We start from the raw sequence: 21,914 nt of genomic DNA, 5'->3' as shown, positions 1-21,914 counted from the left end.
GGAGATCGAGACCATCCTGGCTAACATGGTGAAACCCATCTCTACTAAAAATACAAAAAATTAGCCAGGCGTGGTGGCGGGCACCTGTAGTCCCAGCTACTCGGGAGGCTCAGGCAGGAGAACGGCATGAACCCAGGAGGCAGAGCTTGTAGTGAGCTGAGATCACGCCACTGCACTCCAGCCTGGGCAACACAGAGAGACTCTGTCTCAAAAAAAAAAAAAAAAAAAAAAAAGTGTATCATGGCCAAACAGTCCTAATGGTCCCTATGCTCAACTGAGTCAACAAGAAATAGAGATATTAAGTGTGATTTGTGAATGCACAAAAAATGTATTCGCTCTGAATACGATTGTAGAAGAACATAACTAGAATTATCTCCATGCTTACAGTCTGAGAAAGTCAACAACAGGTTTCCTTTCCAGATTCGGTTTCAAGAGAATGCTTCTGACTGCATCTTATTTACTTTGTCACACTACCTTGTATTTTCTAAATCTGCTCATGTAATCATTTATTCATTCAATAGTCATTAACCATCATTTCATGTATGTACTATATTCACAGCACTTTATTAGGAGATATGTGTTAGTCTTGTTATTTTAAAAAAATTGTCACAGGATACTATGACATCTGCAAACAGAATAATACCCTCCAAATTGGTCACCAGAAAGCCCTCCAGTATGGGTGACAATGACACATCAGTAGGGAGAAAAGAATGCCAGACTTTTTTTTTTTTTTTTTTGAGACGGAGTCTCGCTCTGTCACCCAGGCTGGAGTGCAGTGGCGCAATCTCGGCTCACTGCAAGCTCCGCCTCCCGGGTTCACGCCATTCTCCTGCCTCAGCCTCTCCGAGTAGCTGGGACTACAGGCGCCCGCCACCGCGCCCGGCTAATTTTTTGTATTTTTAGTAGAGACGGGGTTTCACCGTGGTCTCGATCTCCTGACCCGCCCGCCTCGGCCTCCCAAAGTGCTGGGATTACAAGCGTGAGCCACCGCGCCCGGCCCCAGACTTCTTTACCTGATGACACTCCCCAGTTAAAAATGGGAATTAGAAAACTTCTGGAGACCCTGAATTTCCTGTTGCACCATCAGGTGGGGCAGAGAGCACAAAAGGAACAAGGCCCAAGGAAAGCAGGAATGACCCAGGGTTAGCAAGAGAATAAAGTACCAAAGCCATCAGTTAAAGCACGTAGAGCACAAAGAGGTCCCAGGGAAGAACCCTTCTGCCAACAGGATTGTCATACAATTTATCACACTGTTTTGCAACATTGTTCTAAATGAAGGCAGGGGACTATGCTTTCTGTGCTCTAAGAAAACAGCAGTTTCTGAAGAAGGGGACTAGGTATATACCGACATAAGATTAAGTTGGCATCCTATGTGATCTAAACGACTGGTGACCTAAAATTATTCACTCAGTCACTTTTTATTTTTAGCCTTACTGATAAGCCATAAAATTACTGTGAAACCAAAGGTCAAGAATAATTAGAAGACAACAGATAATCCATGCAATCAAATTCAGAAAGAAAAATGGCAACACCGAAAACATATTTTCATACTTTACTCAATTACAGTCCATCTGCATGTTACAGCAAGCTTTTCACAGTCAAACTTTGAATCATCAAATAACCTAACTAAACTTAGATACTTACAAGCAAGCAAATTGCCAGGATACTACAGTAACAGCTTTTCTTTTCTTTTTTCTTTTTTTTTTTTTTTTTTTTTTTTTTGAGACAGAGTCTCACTCTGTCACCAGGCTGGAGTGCAGTGGCGCAATCTTGGCACATGATGATTTAAGACTGACAATATAAAACACAAAAATAGCCCATAATTTAGAAGTTTCCCGGCTTTCATAATCATAAAATGTGTCTGAATTGAAAGTGGTTAATCAAATGTTGGTTAAATGCCAAGGCAAAAGTTCTGCCAATGGGATCTCAAAACAGAGCAGACAATAGGTCAACTTGGCAAAACTTACTATTGCTTTTCAAAATTTAATATAGCTTGAACTCTAAAATCTAAAATTCTATCTACCCTTCTATGTACTTAATTTGTGATTCCTAAGTCACTCATTCATTCAAAGAAATACTTCCTGAGCTACTGGTTTGTACTAGGCACTGTTCTTAGTACTGCAGCTACATTCGTGAGCAAGAGGCAAAGTCCTTCTTTATGGATCTTACATTCACTCATGCATTTATTTATTCACTCAACAAGTATTTAATGAGTGCCTACAATACTCCAGGCAATACTCTAATTGCAGGAGATAAGGATGGAAACAAAACACACAAAATCGCTGTCCATTGGAGCTGCTATTTCAGAAGGAGAAACAGACAATAAATAAGATAAACAAGTAAAACATAAATTAATTAGATTACTATATAATAAATGCTAGGAAGAAAATAAGGCAGAGAAGGAAGATTTAAAATGAGAGTAGAATTTTAAATAGGAAGGCCAAGGAAGATCAGATAAAGTAGAGAAGACAAATAACCATGTAACATATTAGGAGTAAGTGCTACGAAGAGAAATAGAGTATTGGCAAAAAGCGAGGGCAAAGTGAAGCTTATATGAAAAATGTGATCAGGGAAGACCTTTATGAAGAGATATGCTGAGTAGAGATTCGGAATGAAGTAAAAGACCCAGTCACAGGATGACATGGGAGAAGGGCACACTAAATTAAAAAGACCCAGGGCAGGAGCAGGCTTGGCAAGGTCAAGGAACAGCCAGAGGCCTGTGTGGCAGGAGTGGAGACAGCAAGGGGCTCTATGCAATCCTCCTAACAGCTGGCTGAAGACTGCACAGCGAGACAGGCATTTGGGGAGCCATACACTTAAGAGTCTAGTGACTTGTTTCAATTCAAGTCACTAATTGACTTGAAATCAATTCAACAGATTACTAAAAAGTCATTATTACTTGCAAAATATAAGTGCGGGAGTCAAAGAAAAGAGCAGAATGAAACAGGCTGAGCCACTGAGCAATGTACACTCTCATAGAAGAATAAGGCACACACACAGAAAGTTAACGGCCATCCAAGGCAGTCAGGGGATGTCAAGGTCATTTTATTAGTTTTCAGCACTGCTATTGAAGAGAAAAAAGAAAAGAGCAGAATGAGCTGCAATTACGTATTTAGGGTTTAAGTTTTCTTTCTTCCTCAGTTTGAAAGCATGATGCTGTAACAGGAAATGCTACTGCTTTGTAAAGCATCCCTGATCACTCGTGCTGAAGAGGAGCTGTGCTCTACTCATCCTTAATCCCTACCACAGCTCCAGGCACGTTCGAGTTGCCCAGCCAACGGTGTGTGGAAAGTGGAGGAAGGCGCTCGTGCACCAATAAATAGGACACTGCTCATCTGAACTAATGCTTCCAAGTGATCTGAAAATGAATATCAAGTATTCAAAGAACCCTCACAACAGAAATAATTTCTAGAAGTATATCTGACTGCTCTACTTGTCATTTAGGGTAAAGCTTCAATTAGAATAAAAGAGTTCCGTCCTTAATGATGGGTTGAAACAGCAGTTGAATCCTTCAGGACCTCGGTAAACACAGACCTGGGCTTCTTCCAGGTTAGCAAGTGAAAGTCCATCTGCACTCCCTGCAGGATACTTCATAAGCTCTTTTTTAAATGACACAAGAGGACCTAATTTATGCAGTCAGCAAACATTTTCAGTATACTCACTATACAAGCGCCACCCTAACTGGGATCTGAACATAAGGAAGAGATGGTCTCTGTCTTTAAGAGTTACTCTGATATTTATTACAGAAGGAAATGAGGGAAAAAGGCAGAAATAAGTATGACTAAAACACATTGTAAAAAGTGTTACACTATGAAAATAAACGAAGAATTATAAGAGTATGGGGAAAGGAGTACCTTACAGAAATCCTCCTAGAAGAGGTTACACCTGAAGCACAACTGTGATTTTGTTTTATAGTAACTATGATATGGTTTAGATGTTTGTTCCCTCCAAATCTCCCACTCAAATGTGATTCCCAATGCTGGAGGTGGGGTTTGGGTCAGGGGCAACTGGATCATGAGGGCAGTTCCCTCATTAGTGGTTCAGCACCACCCCCTTGATGATGAGTGAGTTCTCACTCAGTTCTGGTTGTTTAAGAGTCTGGGACCTCCCCCTTCTCTCTCTTGCTTCCCTCTCACCATGTGAGAGCGCTTGCTCCCCCTTCACCTTCCGCCATGACTAGAAACTTCCTGAGGCTCTCACCAGAAGCAGATGCCAGCACTATGCTTCTTGTACAGTCTGTGCAACTGTGAGCCAATTACACCTTTTCTCTTTATAAATTACCCAGCCTCAGGTATTTCTCTGTGGCAACACAAACAGACTAATACAAACCTAAATTGCGAAAGGACAGAGATATTATCGTAACCTACTGTTCATTCTCACTATTTACAACTATAGGAAAAAAAATAGTGTGAAACACTTTCTTGAGAACAAGGTTAATTTTAAAAAACTCAATTTTTTCCAAATGTGTTTAAAAACAAGCACAACTTAAGAACTCATAAGAAATCAGTCTCTTCAAAGTTTGTCTAAACAACATATCCCCAAACAATGATACAAAATAACATTATATTGTTTTAATTATACTCTGCTGCAATAGGGTATAACTAAATTATGGATCATAATTTAAACTGGTTCTAGTGGCAGGCCCTATAAAGGAACCACAGGGCATTCAAAGAAAGTGTGGCACTGGGTACTGTGCAACTCTTTTGCGAATCAACTTTCAAATTTCAGGTTAAAATCAAATGCTTATCTAAGCAATCATCAGAAAACACTGACAATAAATGCACCCAAATCTGAGGAGATGGGGGAGGCCCTTCAGGGTAGTATGGCCTAGACAAATGTATCCAAATTGAAGGAGAAACTGCCTTTAAAAAAACCGTTAAGAGACAGTAGCCCTTTTCTCTATACTAACAATTTACAGTAAGAAAGGTCATTTCCATTCAGATTAGATTCATTCTGCAAAGAGAGAGAGAACCATAGATATAATTAGATTCTGAAAACATGCATAAAATCTATTTATAAAATATCATTTACATTATCCCTTACTATACAGATCTAAAATTATTTGAAAATGAAAAAAGCATCCTGAGCTTTTTTTCCTTTTTTTTTTTTTTTTTTTTTTTTGAGACAGAGTCTCATTCTGTCACCCAGGCTGGAGTGCAGTGGCAGGACAGCTCACTGCAAGCTCTGCCTTCTGGGTTCAAACCATTCTCCTGCCTCAGCCTCCCGAGTAGCTGGGACTATAGGTGCCCGCCACCACGCCCGGCTAATTTTTTGTATTTTTAGTAGAGACGGGGTTTCACCGTGTTAGCCAGGATGGTCTTGATCTCCTGATCTTGTGATCCGCCCACCTCAGCGTCCCAAAGTGCTGGGATTACAGGTGTGAGCCACCGCCTTTTTATCAGATTTTTCTTGATTTTTATCAGAACAAAGAGTTACTTCTGAAGGACTAACAGTAATGTAAACTAAGGAGTTTATAATATATTCTCGGTGCTTACTGACCTACAACTTTAAGTAAATATAGGTTCAAATTCTGGCTGCACGTATATAGATTTCAGCATGCTACTAAACTTCTGTGAATCTCAGCTTTCTGTAATAACGGGATAATACCAAAATTATGTGAAGACCAGAAATAAGTAAGTGCCAAATACATAGTAATTACTCTATACATGTTGACCATCATCATTAATACCCATGCCTAGAAATAGGATATTGAGTGGAGGCAGCAAGGGAGGAATGAGGAAGCCAAATGATCCCCTAATTTGGATAACATCTCTTAGCACTGTAAGTTTCCAGTAGTTGAAATTAGTAAAAATGATTTCAGTCAGAATTATCTTAACAGTGTACTACAAGGTACTTTATAGTATACTATAGTTAACAAGCAGATATTATAATTATCAATTCTGGTGTTACTAAAAATATGCAAAGTGAGTAAGCAAGACAGGGACTGTCAACCCATTTTAAAGATGAGTAACTCAAATACAGAAAAGATAAATCATGTAGTTAATCATCGAGCCACACTTACTAGTGGGCTAGCTCACTGCACGTAAAAGTTCACACAAATGGATGCGTCATCTTACTCTTTTGCCTTCTGCCTCTATTCAGTAACTGACCTAAGCAAGGTATGCTAGGCCCTCTTTTCTCCCAGGTGCCATTCAGGCCTGGGGCAAATGGCCTACCTGTTTTTGAGCTATGCAGTGAGACAAATGTACTCGACCTCTCCTTTATTCTCAAGAACAGATGTTCTGGCCTCTGGAAGACTACCAGGTGGTAATACAGGGGCTCAATGGTTCCAACACAGGCTTTGACGCTATATCATATGCTGCAACCCAATTATCAAATCACCGTGAATTAAGAGGAGGAGAATTAGTCTAGTGGTAAAGCAATATTTTGATTTTCCATTTGTCTTTGTGCCTGTGGAATTTCCTACGAAGAAAGGGTTGCTGAGCAAAGGAGGATGCATATTCCTGGGTTTCTGGGTCTTCCCACCTAATACTGTCAAAAACACACTTCAATTTTTAAAAGATACAACTAACTCAGACATATATTATCCTAAAAACTGTTCTAAACCTGAAAACAGTACATACTGAATACACAGAAGTAAAATCAGGAGGCTTTCAAAAAAAGGAAAAATTTGTGCTCGTTAAGATAATCCTGTTACACTGGAAACATTTTGGCTTCAGGACCATTTATAATAACTTAATTTTTTATCAGGAAGAAAGTTTAAATATATTACATTAAAATTATTTTTTTTTAATTTTAAGGTGTTCAGCATGACAAAAAAATTATCAATATATAAAAAGAAGGTAAAATTCTGTTAACATAGTCACATACCAAGCTTCGGGCAGCAAAACAGAATATTCATGTGGAGAAGTGGTCTCTGGAAAGTTGGAGAGAATCGCAAGGCGATGAGGAAGCAGGTCGGAACCATGGTAAGTAAACAGAATTTCTAGGGCTTGTACGTTACTTTCCTGTACAAAAGGCAAGGGGTAAGTTTCTAATGTAAATCTAAGAAATAAAAGAGTGATTTTATATGACAACATTCAAAAACTAACTTTTTTATGCAGCTCTGATATGAAGCACTTTGAAATGACCCTAGTTTTTCCTAGCCTATATCCTGTTTCTCAATCTAAGGCTATGAAAATTATTTATTTTTAAAACTCAGAATGATGGATATGAAATTAAAATTTTCTCTACACTTATTAATATTGAAACAAAAAAGAATATGTAATATATGCACACAATAACATTAACTTCACAGCTCAAAGATTCAGAGAGTGTTAATAACCATAATTATTTTATTTACAAAAAGCAAATTACCTGAGCATAAGTTCTTGCTGAGAGGACAATATTCTGATTTCTGAATTTCTTAAAGAATTCAGCATCATATCTCTGTTCAGATGCATGAGGCACTCCTAGGATTTCCTGAGGGGAAACAGTGATTTAATGAAAAGGCTTTTAAATATGGGTGACAAGAAAATATTAAAAACCTTTACAACTCTGCCTGCCTAAATAAATAAGGCCCGAATTAATTAATTTCAACCATCAATTGTTAACTAAAGTACTACATTTGCATTCTTGCCTTTATTTTGAAAAGGGCTATATTTAATAAATGTTATTTTTTTTAATCCAGAAGTAAATGAAATAGGCAGTAAAAATTAAGTTAATCACAGCAGGACAACCAAAATCAACCACCGGGTAAAAATAAGCAACAGTTATACATGACAATGTATTATGAGCACCTGAACCTCTATAGATGAACTTTAATTTTACCACTGCTAGAGTGACCTATGTCAAATGCAGATTGAACCATTCATTCATTCAACAAATATTTACTGAATGCCACTCACCATGTGCTAAGGGAGCTGTGATAGGCACTGTGATACATTGAACAATACACTTTTCCCACCCTCTAAGTAGCTTAAAATCTAGTAGGAAAGACCAGGAACAGGTGAGGGGTAATAGTAAGGTGCCACAACTAGTTCTGGGAGGACACAGAAGTGGCCCATAAGCTGAAACATAAAAGACAATGAGAAGTTAGCCATGGAATTGCAAGTGTGGGTCTCCCCACTACAACATATGACTTAGGGCTCACGTACGCCATGTTTAATACTGAATCCCAGATTCCTAGCACACTGCCTGTCAGTATTCTTCTGACCGTATTTATAAATAGCCAATAAATTGACTGAATTAATTTACTGAGACAGGAAAGAGAAGAATGAGATGTGGAGGAGGTAAGGGAGGGAGGGAGGAAGGAGAGCTGAGAAGTTCACTTGTAGATGGGTTAAGTTGGCAACTATGGCATGTCTAAAAGGAGCTATGCAGTGAACAGGTGAATACACAGGTCAGGAGTTCTGGACTAAGATGTGATTTAGAGATATATGGCATAGGGCTATTAATACAGAAGTATTATTCCAAGGGAGATTAAATAGAATGAGTTTGAAAGAGCCTTGAGGAACAACATTATTTAAAGGATGAACAAGGAAAAGGGAACCTGCATCTGAAAAGTAGATGGAGAACAGTCAGAGAAGTAAAGGGAAAAAGAATTTAATGCATACTCATGGAAACCAAAAGAAGAAAAGTATTTCACAGATGTTCTAGCCAGGCGCGGTGGCTCACGCCTGTAATCCCAACACTTTGGCAGGCTGAAGTGGGAGGATCGCTTGAGCCCAAGAGTTTGAGAACAGTTTGGGCAAGATGGCAAGACCTCACCTCTACAAAAAAAAAAAAAAATTAGCTGGGCATGGTGCCACATATCTGTAGTCCCAACTACTTGGGAGACTGAGATGGGAGGACAGCTTGAGCCCAGAAAGTCAAGAGTGCAGTGAGCTATCATTGTGCCACTACACTCCAGCCTGGGCAATAGAGCAAGACCCTGTTTCACAAAAAAAGCTCTCCGTTCCTTGACTCCTCACGCATGACAATTATTTCCTTTATTTCATCTCAGTTACACATCCTGTCACGAAACCCTGGATCTCTATCATCATCAAAAGACACTGTATGAAACACTTCAATGTCTAGCCCCAACTCTGTGATCACCGCTCCTAATCTTCCTACTCGCATACTAAGTGGCATTTCAACTACTCCTCAACCTCACAGAGGCATCAAATCCACTCACTCTACTTCTTTGTTCACTTTTCATTTCCACTCAAAGTCCCTCACTCCTTCTAATCAGCTTAAAGTGCCTGGTCCACGGCTATAAAAGGGCTTCTTAATCCCTGGCCTCTTTCCCTTTATCGCACTCATCCAGCAAATCATCCCCTAACCAGTCAAACCCAGCTATGATCCCTGAACACAGGCTATGAAGTCACTGAAGATATGTCACAAAATCAAGCTGACAGTTCCCATTTTAATTTCAAAACCTCAACCTTGCTTGGATCCTCATTCAAATGAACCAAATGCAAAAAAAAAAAAAAAAAAGCACCAGGAAAATCTGAAGAAAGATGAAGTGAGTATCAGACGTTATTAGGGAATTACTATTAATTTTGTTAGACATAATCATATCATTGTGGTTATAGTTTTTTAAGTCCTTCTTAGACATACATACCTAAATATTTATGGGTGAAATAAGATATATGGGCTTTGCTTTAAAATATTTAGTGAAAAAGAGAAGGCAAGATTAGAAACATGGAGAATAAAAGACACACAACTGGCACGTGCTGAAAATGGTTGGTGCTGAGCAATGGGCACATCGGACTCATCACACCACTCTTCTCTATACCTCTTTGAGTGACTGAAGTTTTTTTATAATAAAAAGCTAAAAAATTGATAAACTCAAGACAACACAATTCAAACAGATAATTACTGCTGTTCATCAACACTACTACATTTCCCTAAGAAGTTTTATTTCCTCGTTTTTGTTAGGAACTTTTCCACAACTCTCATTCTTTCCAGACTTGCAACACACTATTTCTCAGCCCCTATTCTCAGCTGAAAACCTTGCCTTTTTTGGACACTAGTAGATGAGAAATTCCTCATTTTTCCAGCCGACCAAAACTACAAACCTACCTGCATCTATAATAAGATTTTCCTTCCTCCAAGTTACAGCAGAAAGAAACATATCTCTGCTCCTAAAAAGCCTCAAAATCCCACCCATGCCCTGGATCCCATTTCTGCTCCACTTGTATAATCATGCAAGTATCCCCTCTTTCTTCTGTTCCATAAAGTCCTTCTCACCCTCTACTAGTTCATTCCCATTAATATAAAAACAATACTTCTTCCTTCTATTCTAAACACCTGCTCTAGATACCACCATCTTCTCTGCCCCTCTTCACAGTAAAACTTCTTGAAAGGGCTGCCCCCAGCCACAGTCTCCTCTCCTCTCCTTCACTTTTTGTTATTTCCTAAACTTGCCCAACCTCTGACAAAAACTCAATTCAAATACACATGGCAGGAGACCTTTCCAAACATGACCACAAACTATTCTAACCATACTTCCCACCTTTGTTCTGTGCCACCCCTCACGCTCCCCATCCTGTACCCTGACTAGCTTACTTACTCAACAGCATGACACTTGCGTTCATGCCACTAGGCCTTTACATGGCACACTGATTATCAGCATGGGCTACTCATCAGAGAGACCTGGTTACGAGCCCTTGCTTCCTATTTATTTGGACAAATTACTTACCTTCTCTAAGCCTCAGTTTTCATATCCATAAAATGGAGAAGATGATAGTACCCATCTCATATGACAATGGCTGACAAATAGTTAAGTCCTCAAAAAAATGTGTTGGTATTTCTTAAGCATATTATCCTACCTACTGGTTCTTGCAACAAATATTTACTGAACTCTTCAATGAGCCAGGAACCATTCAGAGCTCAGAGACACAGCTGCAAACAAGACAAATCTCTAACTGTATGGAGACTCCATTCTAACGTCCCCCTTATGGTACTCCCTAGCCCCTGAAATCTGCCTTCCTTTTGTGAAAGGCTAGCTATTACTTCCTATGTGGAGTCTTCTCAGACGTCCCCAGGAAGAATTTGACATTTTTCTTCATTATGTTCCCTCATCAACTCTCCATACCTTTCTTATCAGCATTTAATGCCTATACAATGTGAACTCCATGAAGACCACTCCTTGTTCCCTTCTCTACCTCTAGCGATGGCACAATATCTAGCGTTTAGGAGGCACTCATGTCAAATTTAAATGAATTCATTTTTATCTCATTTATCACAGTATTAATAAAAGAAGCCATGTCCTGTGATTAAAATGCAATGCCTATCTCTACTACTATCTAATGGTTAGCTATTATATCTGAATATTTTCATTACTAAGTTTTAACAGTGAAATTCATCAAATTCACCTACTTTTCAAGAACTTTGCTGAATTCCCTAAAAAAAGTAAGCTCAACAAATACTTTAAATGTTACTGTTACAGTATAATAATAAATATGCTTACTACTGTCATATAGGGAATAGCAATTTAAAAACTAAAAAATAATGAAAAAAATTAACTGGATAGTCAAACTGAACATTTTAGGCACTTTTTAAAAAAGATATCATTAGAGAAACTAAGGCTAAGTATAAAAATAATAAATTGTATCTGTACAGACTTCTGCAATTCACAACTGTCTTTAATATATTACCTCAAAACATCACAGAACTCAGGCATATCAACATGACGTGTTTTAAAGTAAGGTGATCATCCAATAGCCAAACTAATTGTATCTATAAATAAAACTACTAAGAATGTTTCGTAACTTGTTTGCAATGATAAATGGTAATGATATAGTCATTACCAATGTTTATTTAATAACCACAGCCCACTTTCAGTATTTTGTTGAAAAACATTTCAATTATATTAGCAGGGTGGGGGAATCGAAGGCTTTTGGATTTGCATGCATGGTCAGACGTTCTTGGGACGAGCATCACATTATCAGATGTGACATAGAGTGCCTACTGTGTGCCAGTGCCAAGAGCTGAGAGGCATACACACAAAAGGGAGGCAGAACACAGACTAAGAAAGTAACCTCCAAGGGAAGTCAAACTTCAATAATGAAAAACTTACCTTAAAATCTGGAGAACTTCAGCTATAAGGGTCATGTGAAAAAGCAATCTAACCTACGTATATTTACTGAAATGTGGCTGACTTCCACTTACACTTTCAACAATATCTAAGTTGGTCTTAAACTACAGAGTGCTACTGAAATGCCCAACATGAGGACATCTACGTTTGTGTCCCTGAAGACCCAAATGTGAAGTATACTGTTTTTAAGCTCAAATAATCTAACTTCAGCCCTAATTAGGATCAAAGGTAAATCAACTAAATTCAACCCACTAACAAATAATTAAAATAGGCCAGGCGTAGTGGCTCACACCTGTAATCCTAGCATTTCGGGAGGCCGAGGCAGGTGGATTGCTTGAGTCTAGGAGTTCAAAACCAGACTGGGCAACATGGCAAAACCTTGTCTCTAAAAAAATGCAAAAATTAGCCATGTGTGGTGGCATGTGCCTGTAGTTCCAGCTACTCAGGAGGCTAAGGGATGAGAATCGCCTGAACCCAGGAGGCAGAGGTTGCAGTGAGCTGAGATCATGCCACTGCACTCCAGCCTGGACAACAGAGTGAGATACTATCTCAAAAAAAAAAAGTCATTAAAATAAAACAAGTCAGAAACATTCACATTAAAACCTAGTATATACTGAAATCTGGTATGGAAAAAAGTTATGTGCCATTATCTTAAAATCAAAATATAAAAGTAAATGAAAAAGATTATAAATCTAGAAAACACAAATGCACTGAAATGGCTAAGGCACTTCTATTCCTTAGTCTAACAAAACAAATTCTGGTTTTCACAATCTCTAATTTTTACCAAAACTAGTATATAAGAGAACCTGCTTCTATAAGAAATTAATTTTTCCCAGAAAAATAGTTCTAAAGACCAAGAATATCCAATATTAGGGCAGCCACAGCATTTATAATAACAGATCAAATGAACATAATTGGTTTGATAAAAATTATTCATTACCTCATACGTTGCAAGTCGATCTAAGTAGGTTAATAATTTCCGTCTACAACGGCAAAGTTCCTTTTGTTCCAGTGTCAACCTGTTTTGAATAACTATATTAGGCCACTTATATTTACACAGAATTATTTCTCTAGGAGTTATAATGAAAATGATTAATATTCCGTTGAGCCCAAAACTCATGAAACAGTTCAGAAAAGCACAAGGGTAAGATAATAGTAAGTACATTTGATCTAAGTTGCTAAAATAATTTGGACTAATTATTACTAGTAAGAAACACACTGAAATGACTAGATATTTTAAAGAAACTATCAAACGAACAGTAACAAATCATTTACTTGGAAAAGTTCACTAATTTCAGTAGTTCTTGTCTCTTCTTGAGCTCCTTTTCCTTTTTATTTTTGGCAGGCTCTTCATCAGGTGGTGAAAGCTCTTCATAGGAGATATCGTCAATGTCTATTTCACCAGGTAACGTAAATCTGCAAGTATAAAAGAATAAATATATTTTCATCATTTTTTAAAACTTCATGTTGTGAAAAGCTTTCTCCTATTTTGACTGATTTATTTATTGATTTCCACAAAAACAGAAGCAAGTATTTGAAAAAAACTTTTGCCATTGTAAACAAAGTGATCATTCATTATATCTATAGATGGGCAAAAAGTCATCAGTAATAATCACAAATAGAAATCTAAAAATCAAGAAAATGAAAACTATTTAGGAAGAGATTTGGGGTTACATTCACTCAATGTAAAGCAGCCTATGCAGAAAATGTCCACAGTTTGCTATTTGAATCACTTCTACTTAAGGTCTTCAAATGGTAATAAGTGTCAGTCTCATTTTCATTATTTACTTCTCAGATATACTCTCATATTTATATTTTTTAAAAAGTTCCAAATGCCTGATGAGCAATGACTTCAGATAAGAAAGTATTGAACAAAAGCAACTGCTTCAGTACAAAATAACTTAAATAAAGAAAAGTTTACCCAGTTCAATGTCTCAGTACAAAAGTTTTCACAAAGTCACCTTTACTTTGAATCCAGTTATTTCTGTAACCAACCTGCCATCATCTGCTCCTTTCCCTATTGCTAAAAGAGCCTCCAGGTCTGTGCCTTTTAATCCATACTGAAGCAGTTCTTTCACAGCATCCACATTTTCAGGAACTCTTTCCAAACACTCATGGAGAACCCAGGATCGCTTCTTTATTTTACTCTGCATACAAAGGAAGAAACAGAGGAATTACAGAATCCATGACATCTTACAACACATTACAACTGCCTTCAGAATTGTAAAGCTATACCTGATGTATTACAGCTATTTAGGACCTTGGCCATAGGGAGCTGCTAGAGGAACTCAACAGAAAAGCAGCCAGTTCCCTAATGGTGACTACAACTGGATGTGGGGAGTGTGAGTTGACCTGCTTGCTTTCTTCCTCTAATGAGCTACGCAGAAACAGAAAGCTCAGGACTCATTTTTGGAAATATAAAATGTTTCCTCCTAACTTTTATAAATGCCTTTGGTTTGCACTGTGGCTGTATAATAGAGTAGACAATAAGGCAGAAAGGCAAGATATATTCTGTCATAATTAATAAGTATGTCTAACTTTTAAACAAAACAAATGAGCCCATCAAAGTTCTGTATTTATTTGACCATGAGATATATCCCAGGGTGTGAATAACTTGATCATAAAAAGTCATGATATGCTGTTTTTCGGAAAGATCAAAGTCCTATTGCTCCCTCCCAACTGCTTCCTCCAACTCCATTCAAAATCCCTAACTTTATCAGTCTTGCTAGCGGTCTATCAATTTTGTTGATCTTTGCAAAAAACCAGCTCCTGGATTCATTGATTTTTTGAAGGGTTTTTTGTGTCCCTATCTCCTTCAGTTCTGCTCTGATCTTAGTTATTTCTTGCCTTCTGCTAGCTTTTGAGTGTGTTTGCTCTTGTTTCTCTAGTTCTTTTAATTGTGATGTTAGGGTGTCAATTTTAGATCTCTCCTGCTTTCTCTTGTGGGCACTTAGTGCTATATATTTCCCTCTACACACTGCTTTAAATGTGTCCCAGAGATTCTGGTATGTTGTGTCTTTGTTCTCATTGTGGAAGACAGTGTGGCAATTCCTCAAGGATCCAGAACTAGAAATACCATTTGACCCAGCAATCCCATTACTGGGCATATATCCAAAGGATTATAAATCTTCCTACTATAAAGACATATGCACATGTATGTTTATAGCGACACTATTCACAATAGCAAAGACTTGGAACCAACCCAAATGTCCATCAATGATAGACTGGATTAAGAAAATGTGGCACATATACACCATGGAATACTACGCAGCCATAAAAAAGGATGAGTTCGCATCCTTTATAGGGACATGGATGAAGCTGGAAACCACCATTCTGAGCAAACTATCACAAGGACAGAAAACCAAACACCACATGTTCTCACTCATAGGTGGGAATTGAACAATGAGAACACATGCACACAGGGTGGGGAATATCACACACCAGGGCCTGCTGGGGGGTGGTGGGAGAGGGGAGGGATAGCATTAGGAGAGATGCCTAATGTAAATGACAAGTTAATGGGTGTGGCAAACCACCATGGCACATGTATACATATGTAACAAACCTGCACATTGTGTACATGTACCCTAGAACTTAAAGTAAAATAATAATTAAAAAAATAAAAATAAATTTAAAAAAAAATGCCTGACTTGCCCTCTTTCTAGAAAGAGCTATTATGGTTACAAATTTAAATTAAGATTTGACTCATTCCCTAGGATCCTTTATATATTGCCTCACATCAGTTCTTTCCTCAAATGTCTCTTAATTCACTTTCCCTTTTCCACAGCTGCGGCCTCCATACCAGTCTAAATCATCAACACAAAACATCTAGCACACTGGAGTCCCCTGCCCCGAGCAAGGTTTCCTACCTTCCTTCCACTCCAATTCTCTCTACACCATCTTCCTCTGCTTCCACAGTCAGAAATCCACAACAGTAGATAAATGCCAAGTCATCACAAGCTTTCCACATCCTCCTGAACTCAAATCAATATACCTTTTCAATCATATTTCCCAATGTTCATTATTGTCAAATATCAGTGCCAGCAAACTGGTTGATGTACAAAGCTCATTTATCCACAAAATGTTTACTGGGCACCTACTGCACACCAGGCACTGAACTAGACATGGAAATACAGCAGTGAATAAAACAGATTTAGTCACTGGCCTCATAAATCATGCTCAGTGTCTTTTAATTTGTTCATACCATCTGTCCTGTTAAGAATGTCTTCCTCCCTTCTCACTCAAGAAGGCCTACTTTAAATCCTTCCAAATCCCTGCTCCAAACATCTTCACTACATAAAACCTTCCATCTCTACCAGATCTATAATAATCACTATCTTCACTGGGTTTCTAGAGTTGTATCTGAAATCTACTTATATGGTCAGTTATTTTTAATATGGTGAACCCCCATCTCTACTAAAAATACAAAAATTAGCCAGGTGTCGTGTTGCGTGCCTGTAGTCCCAAGCTACTCAGGAGGCTGAGGTGAAACAAAAAGAAATCATAAGCTCCCTAGGAGCAAAAGCCACATTTATGCCTGTCCTGTACCCCTTCACAGTCCCTAGCATAGTGCTCTTGCTCTTAACTGGCTATTTAACTAAATGAAATATTCCCCTCCCCAAAAAAGTACTTGCTTTGTCTCTCTTAACATCCCTCAACTCCTTCAGAGACAAAAACTGTCCTTTACTGTATCCCAGAAAAAGATATACATGAACTCATGAGCTCATTGTCTTAGATCATAAAACAAGAAAGAAAAATAATACACAATTAGTGTTTTGATTGTCTAAAGAAAATACAAGCAACATTGTCTTCTTCTGTTTCATTACCTCTCATGCTCTTTCACCTCTGATATCTTGCTTGTATTAATGTTAAGTTTATCATCCTGTTTGGCTGATGCATCATCTTCTTCCATACAACTTTTTCATGTTGTATTTTAACTTTTAATTACTAATGTATAAAACTTGTAGGGAAATAATCATCATGAAATTTTCCCAGTGTTTCCTATAATCTTCCACAATGCAAAGGTATTTTCCTTTCTACATGTTAAGATCAGAAGTCCCAACCTTTTTAAAGTATGAAATGAGTCTAACTGTAATTCTTACAAAGATGCCAAAGGTTAAAACGTATAGGCTTGCTATGAAATCAATGTGTTCCCCAAAATTCATATGTTGAAAAACTAATCCCCAGAGTGATGATGTTTGGAAATGAGACCTTTAGAAAGCAATTAGGTCATCAGAGTGGAGGCCCCATGACAGGATTGGTGTCCTCCTAAGAGGAGGCAAGAGAGAGCCTTCTTCCTCTCTCCCTGCTGTCTGCCATATAAGGACACAGCAAGAAAGAAATCTGCAAACCAGGAGAGTGCCCTCACCAGGAACGAAATTGGCCAACACTGTGATTTTGCACTTCCCAGCCTCTAGAACTGTGAGAAATAAATTTCTGCTGTTGAAACCACATAGTCTGATATTTTTGTTGCAGCAGCTAAAACTAATTGAGACAAGACTATATTAACCTTAACTATGGGAGGCAGGTAACAGGAAGTATCCAATTTTGAGATTTAAGTTTTAAAAAGGTATATTTCTCAGTTTTCATATATGTTACCTATTTATTGCCTCTCAGCTCCAAATTTCCCCTCAAAGCCAGCTCTGTAGTAGCGTATCTCATTTGCGGTCGACACGATTTTAAGCTCTGGGTGCTGGAGGGCCACTGCAAAGGAAGAGGCTCTACTTTCTAGTCCTGATGTGCTTTGGTTCTTTTCTTCTTGTTCCTACGGCTTGGCCACCAACAAGGCATGTGGGCGACATCAAGTGGCACTTACTTCCCCGCTTCCTCCCTCCGTTGACAACCTCCCACTGAGTTTCAGTGGCACTCTCGTCAGCAGATTGTTTTCCAGTGAATCACCCAGGCACCTGAGAGGGAAGCTTCCCAGACTGGAAGCTACAGTAAGGCTGCCTATAGGAGTAGACAGTTTTTTCTTGCCAGTCTTGGCCATGATTCCTTAATTATCTACCAGCCTTGAGCCACATGCTGCATGCTGGTAGGGGTTTCCTGCTTGCTAGTCCCTGGGGTCTTCTGACCCCCAACCTCAGCTCACTGGCCCCCCAGAAGCAGGCATCCAGCTTTCCTATCCATCCCATATCTCCCTGACTGCCAACCTTGGCAACCGTGGACCAGCCCTGGCTCAAGGCAACCCAGAGAACTCTTCCATCCTACATGCCGCAACCACTCCTGGTCCAGTGGGTCTGAATCCCAGCCTAGGGGAGGGGCCTCCCTTCCTAGTTCATTCCCTTCATGGATACGTCCTTTCAGTCCTAGGGTAGTCCTTAGCGTTCTCTTCACATCCTTTATAGCTCATCTCTGCTTACTAGAAAATAATTCTCCATATTGTAAATTTCCCTGTTTAAATTACTGTGTGGTTTCTGGCATCTGACTAGCTCTGGACTAATGCAGGTAAAGAGAAGTGATTGTGGTACAGGAAAGAAAACGTTAGGCCGAGACCAAGTAGTTAGCTGGTTTATCAGTGAATATTTGTTCACATGTATTCAGCATCAAAGTCCAGTTGCAGGGGCAATAAAATCTAACAAAAAGACCATTTTTCCAGCTGAGAAAATTGTACTTCATTGGCTGTATTATAGAAAAGTCAGCAATGTAAAGTACTCTAAAATGAAGCCCTATAAACAAAAGATACTACATGAATATACATTTTACCACATTACCAAAATATTTAAACATACCAAATAATTCTGAATTGAAGCAACGTTGACCGCTGACTTCCTCCACTGCCTCTGATATACAAGGTCAGTATCCAGGCCGTAGGTATGAGCCAAGAACAAGGCTTCCTCATACTCTTCACTTTCAATCTTCAGATAAAAACACGAGGACAGGAATGTTACATGACTGAATTATCCACAGGGTCCTGATGATCATACAATGAATGATGATAATCCCTTGGACCTATCCAGCATGTCACTAATTCCTGTGCACTGTGGCACCAGAAGCTCACAGATATTTTGAGGAGCAGAAAGATCTCATGTTTCTTTCAGCACTTCAACAGAAAGATGAGAGACAAAAGGTGCAAAGCTCTCGTTTTAGAGTAAAACAGTGGCAAAACCAAGACAACCATGGAACAACCCGGCTTCTAGTCCAGAGCTCCTACCATGACATTGCAAGAACAGCACAAATCATGTGAACACACAGTGCTGGTCACCTCGGCTTCCCAAGCAAGCCCTGGACTAGAAAGCAAGTCTGAATTTCTTCCTTCGCCCTCTGTAGATAGCTGATTTAAACACAGATAAAGGGAGAGCTGAAGGCCACATGAAGGGTAGCAAAGAAATGAGCTAAGCCACCAAGTGGATAATCAGTCTAAGTGAATTCAACTTTTATCCATGGTTTTGATTTTGATTATTTAGGTATGAAGATTAGCATTATTTTAAAAAGTTTTAGAGAACTGATATTTTTAACATGTCAATGATCCAACATCCCTCTTGAAATTTTCTCCTTTATTAAAAAATTAACTTTTTCTCAATAAAAGAAAAGCTTGATGACTTCAAACTTGGGTAGTAATACGCTACTCTCCCACCTTTCTCTGATAAAGTTCCTCTGGTGTCGTGGAGCGCAAACTCACAAGGCGGTAGTTTTTAGTAATGGTTCGTGGGCGTTTCCGTGGTGGTGCAAATCGCTCCATTTCAGTCACTAAGTAAAGGCCCTGTTTTATATAACCGAAGTAGCGAGCCTTGGCAGATATTTCATGATCAGAATCAGAATCCTCTTCTCCTTCATCTTCTTCTCCAGCCCTAGTCTCCAAACGAGATCGTTTGGGGGCAAGTTTAATCTCACACTAAATTGAAAAACGAGATTTGAAATTAATAGTAAGGAAGTAACTTTTTAGAATTAATGAAAGAAAATATATTTCTAAATCTACTCAGGTTTGATTCATTAAATCAGCTATGTGATTTAATGTAAAGATAAACAATGGAACTCAAAGGAACCTTACAGCAAGCATTATATACATCAGAAATATGCACATACATTATCAGCTCAAATCTCCTAAACTAAAGCCTGATTTTTTTTTCTTCTTCTTCTTCTTTGAGATGGAGCCTCCTCTGCCACCCAGGCTGGAATGCAGTGGCGTGATCTCAGCTCACCACAACCTCCGCCTCCCAGGTTCAGACGATTCTCCTGCCTCAGCCTCCCGAGTAGCTGGCATTACAGGCACCTGCCACCACGCCCAGCCAATTTTTGTGTTTTTACTAGAGATGGGGTTTCACCATGTTGGCCAGGCTGGTCACAAACTCCTGACCTTAAGTGATCCACCTGCCTTGGCCTCCCAAAGTGCTGGGATTAGAGGTGTGAGCCACTGCGCACAGCCTAAAGCCTGTTTTAATAACAGGTCATCAATATGGTCTTGTACATGTAATTATCAGGTCTTGTACCTGATAATTTGATGATTTGTTTTTGTCTCTTTAGAGAATGAACATAAAGGTACTTACATTTGTTTTACCAAGAATAGCTCTCCCTCACCCTCCTTATAAAAATGTCTAACAGCTTTGCTAAGTTCTGAGTCTGAAAGCCTGGCTGTTAAAGATAACTTTCATTCCAGACTTAACAGAGCTGGCTTAGATTTTAAGCCATAGTTTTCTTTAAGGAACATCTTTAGATTCCATAACAAACTTCAGAGTAAAAAATATGTTAATCTGCATGGCTGAAGTGAAAGCTATTAAAGGTTGTTACTCTTGAAAGGCTTAAAATAAAATTTTTAAATGACCAAAAGATAACTTTAAAGAACTTGCCTCTATTTTCAAGTCTTTTGTCATAATAAACAAGTTCCCTTACTAAAAGAATCAAAAACTTTAAGTTGCCATGCTTTTTGGAAATAGGTTAAAGAGCATTTTTCTTAGGTAGTGATACCATTCTACATTTTTAAATGACTAATCCAGGGAGGAAAAAAATGTTATCATTTCAGTGAAAAAGAAATACTTTATACAGAGCAAAATGACAACAAATTTTCTTCATTATCTTAAATTGCAAATTTTTTTATTCACTAAAAAATGGATTTTTTATACCACAACCATTACCTGATTCCAATCACGGATTTTTGTTTTTAAAGAAAAGATAATAAGACAACTCAAATAAAAACCAGATATTTAAATTTTTGGTTAAATACATAACTATTCTCAAACAAAAGGGAAAAAGCCTTACCTCCAAACTTAAAAATCCCCCATCATGGGTAGCAGTGACTTGAGGCGATGGTTCAAACCATTCACAGGATTTTCCCAGTAAATTCTTCAAAGTTTTCACGGATGAAACAGTTAAAGCACCAGAGCATCGAGCTAAAGTCACTGCACTGTCTGCCCACCAATTGACATCTATCAGTGGGTAAAAGGACTCTTTATCTAAGAAGGGAAAAACAAATCAATACAAATGCATCTGCTAATGTGGTTTAAATTCAAAATATTTGGTATAATAATCAATTTTAAAACAAAATTTATCTACATTATTTGGGCCCTAATGGTATGTTAAATAATAAGAAAAAAATAAGAAAAAAACAAAATGTAAGTCATCCTCAAAATTTTACTCTATGAGGTATAAAATGTTAATTCACTTGACAAATTGAGTGCCAACAATTTGTCAGTCTAGGTCTAAAGCTCTAAGGATACAAAGGCAAATAAACTAAGGTCTTTCACCTCAAGAATACACTCAGGAGAGAGATGTGTCACCACTTTGAACCTAAGATGAAAGGCAGGTGTCTACCAGGTGTGCATACATGAAGGTCATATAATGTTTTGAAAAACTGCATATACCACTTTCAGACAAACACTGAGAGAAATACACCCTTTAGAAAAATATAAGACAGATATGTAATGGTTTCCAGTGCTGATTTCCTCTTAAAGTTGTAACT

The 21,914-nt window shown here is 38.3% G+C and overlaps 1 protein-coding gene across 1 annotated transcript in view; it reads right to left on the bottom strand.

Annotated features, from left to right (window-relative positions):
- Positions 1–21,914, bottom strand: part of NBAS (NBAS subunit of NRZ tethering complex) — a 387,713-nt gene that overhangs the window by 278,589 nt on the left and 87,210 nt on the right. The window contains exons 14-21 of the mRNA XM_055254044.2: positions 21,215–21,408; positions 19,596–19,853; positions 18,751–18,876; positions 14,018–14,169; positions 13,298–13,438; positions 12,963–13,041; positions 7,318–7,422; positions 6,832–6,968 (exon numbers count right to left, since the gene is read on the bottom strand). Of these exons, the coding sequence (XP_055110019.2) occupies positions 6,832–6,968; positions 7,318–7,422; positions 12,963–13,041; positions 13,298–13,438; positions 14,018–14,169; positions 18,751–18,876; positions 19,596–19,853; positions 21,215–21,408 (1,192 nt within the window). The remainder of the gene's footprint in view (positions 1–6,831; positions 6,969–7,317; positions 7,423–12,962; positions 13,042–13,297; positions 13,439–14,017; positions 14,170–18,750; positions 18,877–19,595; positions 19,854–21,214; positions 21,409–21,914) is intronic.

The sequence above is a fragment of the Symphalangus syndactylus genome, chromosome 18 (genome assembly GCF_028878055.3).
Source record: "Symphalangus syndactylus isolate Jambi chromosome 18, NHGRI_mSymSyn1-v2.1_pri, whole genome shotgun sequence".
NCBI lineage: Eukaryota > Metazoa > Chordata > Mammalia > Primates > Hylobatidae > Symphalangus > Symphalangus syndactylus.
Note: the sequence above shows the minus strand (reverse complement) of the source record. Positions and strands in the feature narration are given on the sequence as shown.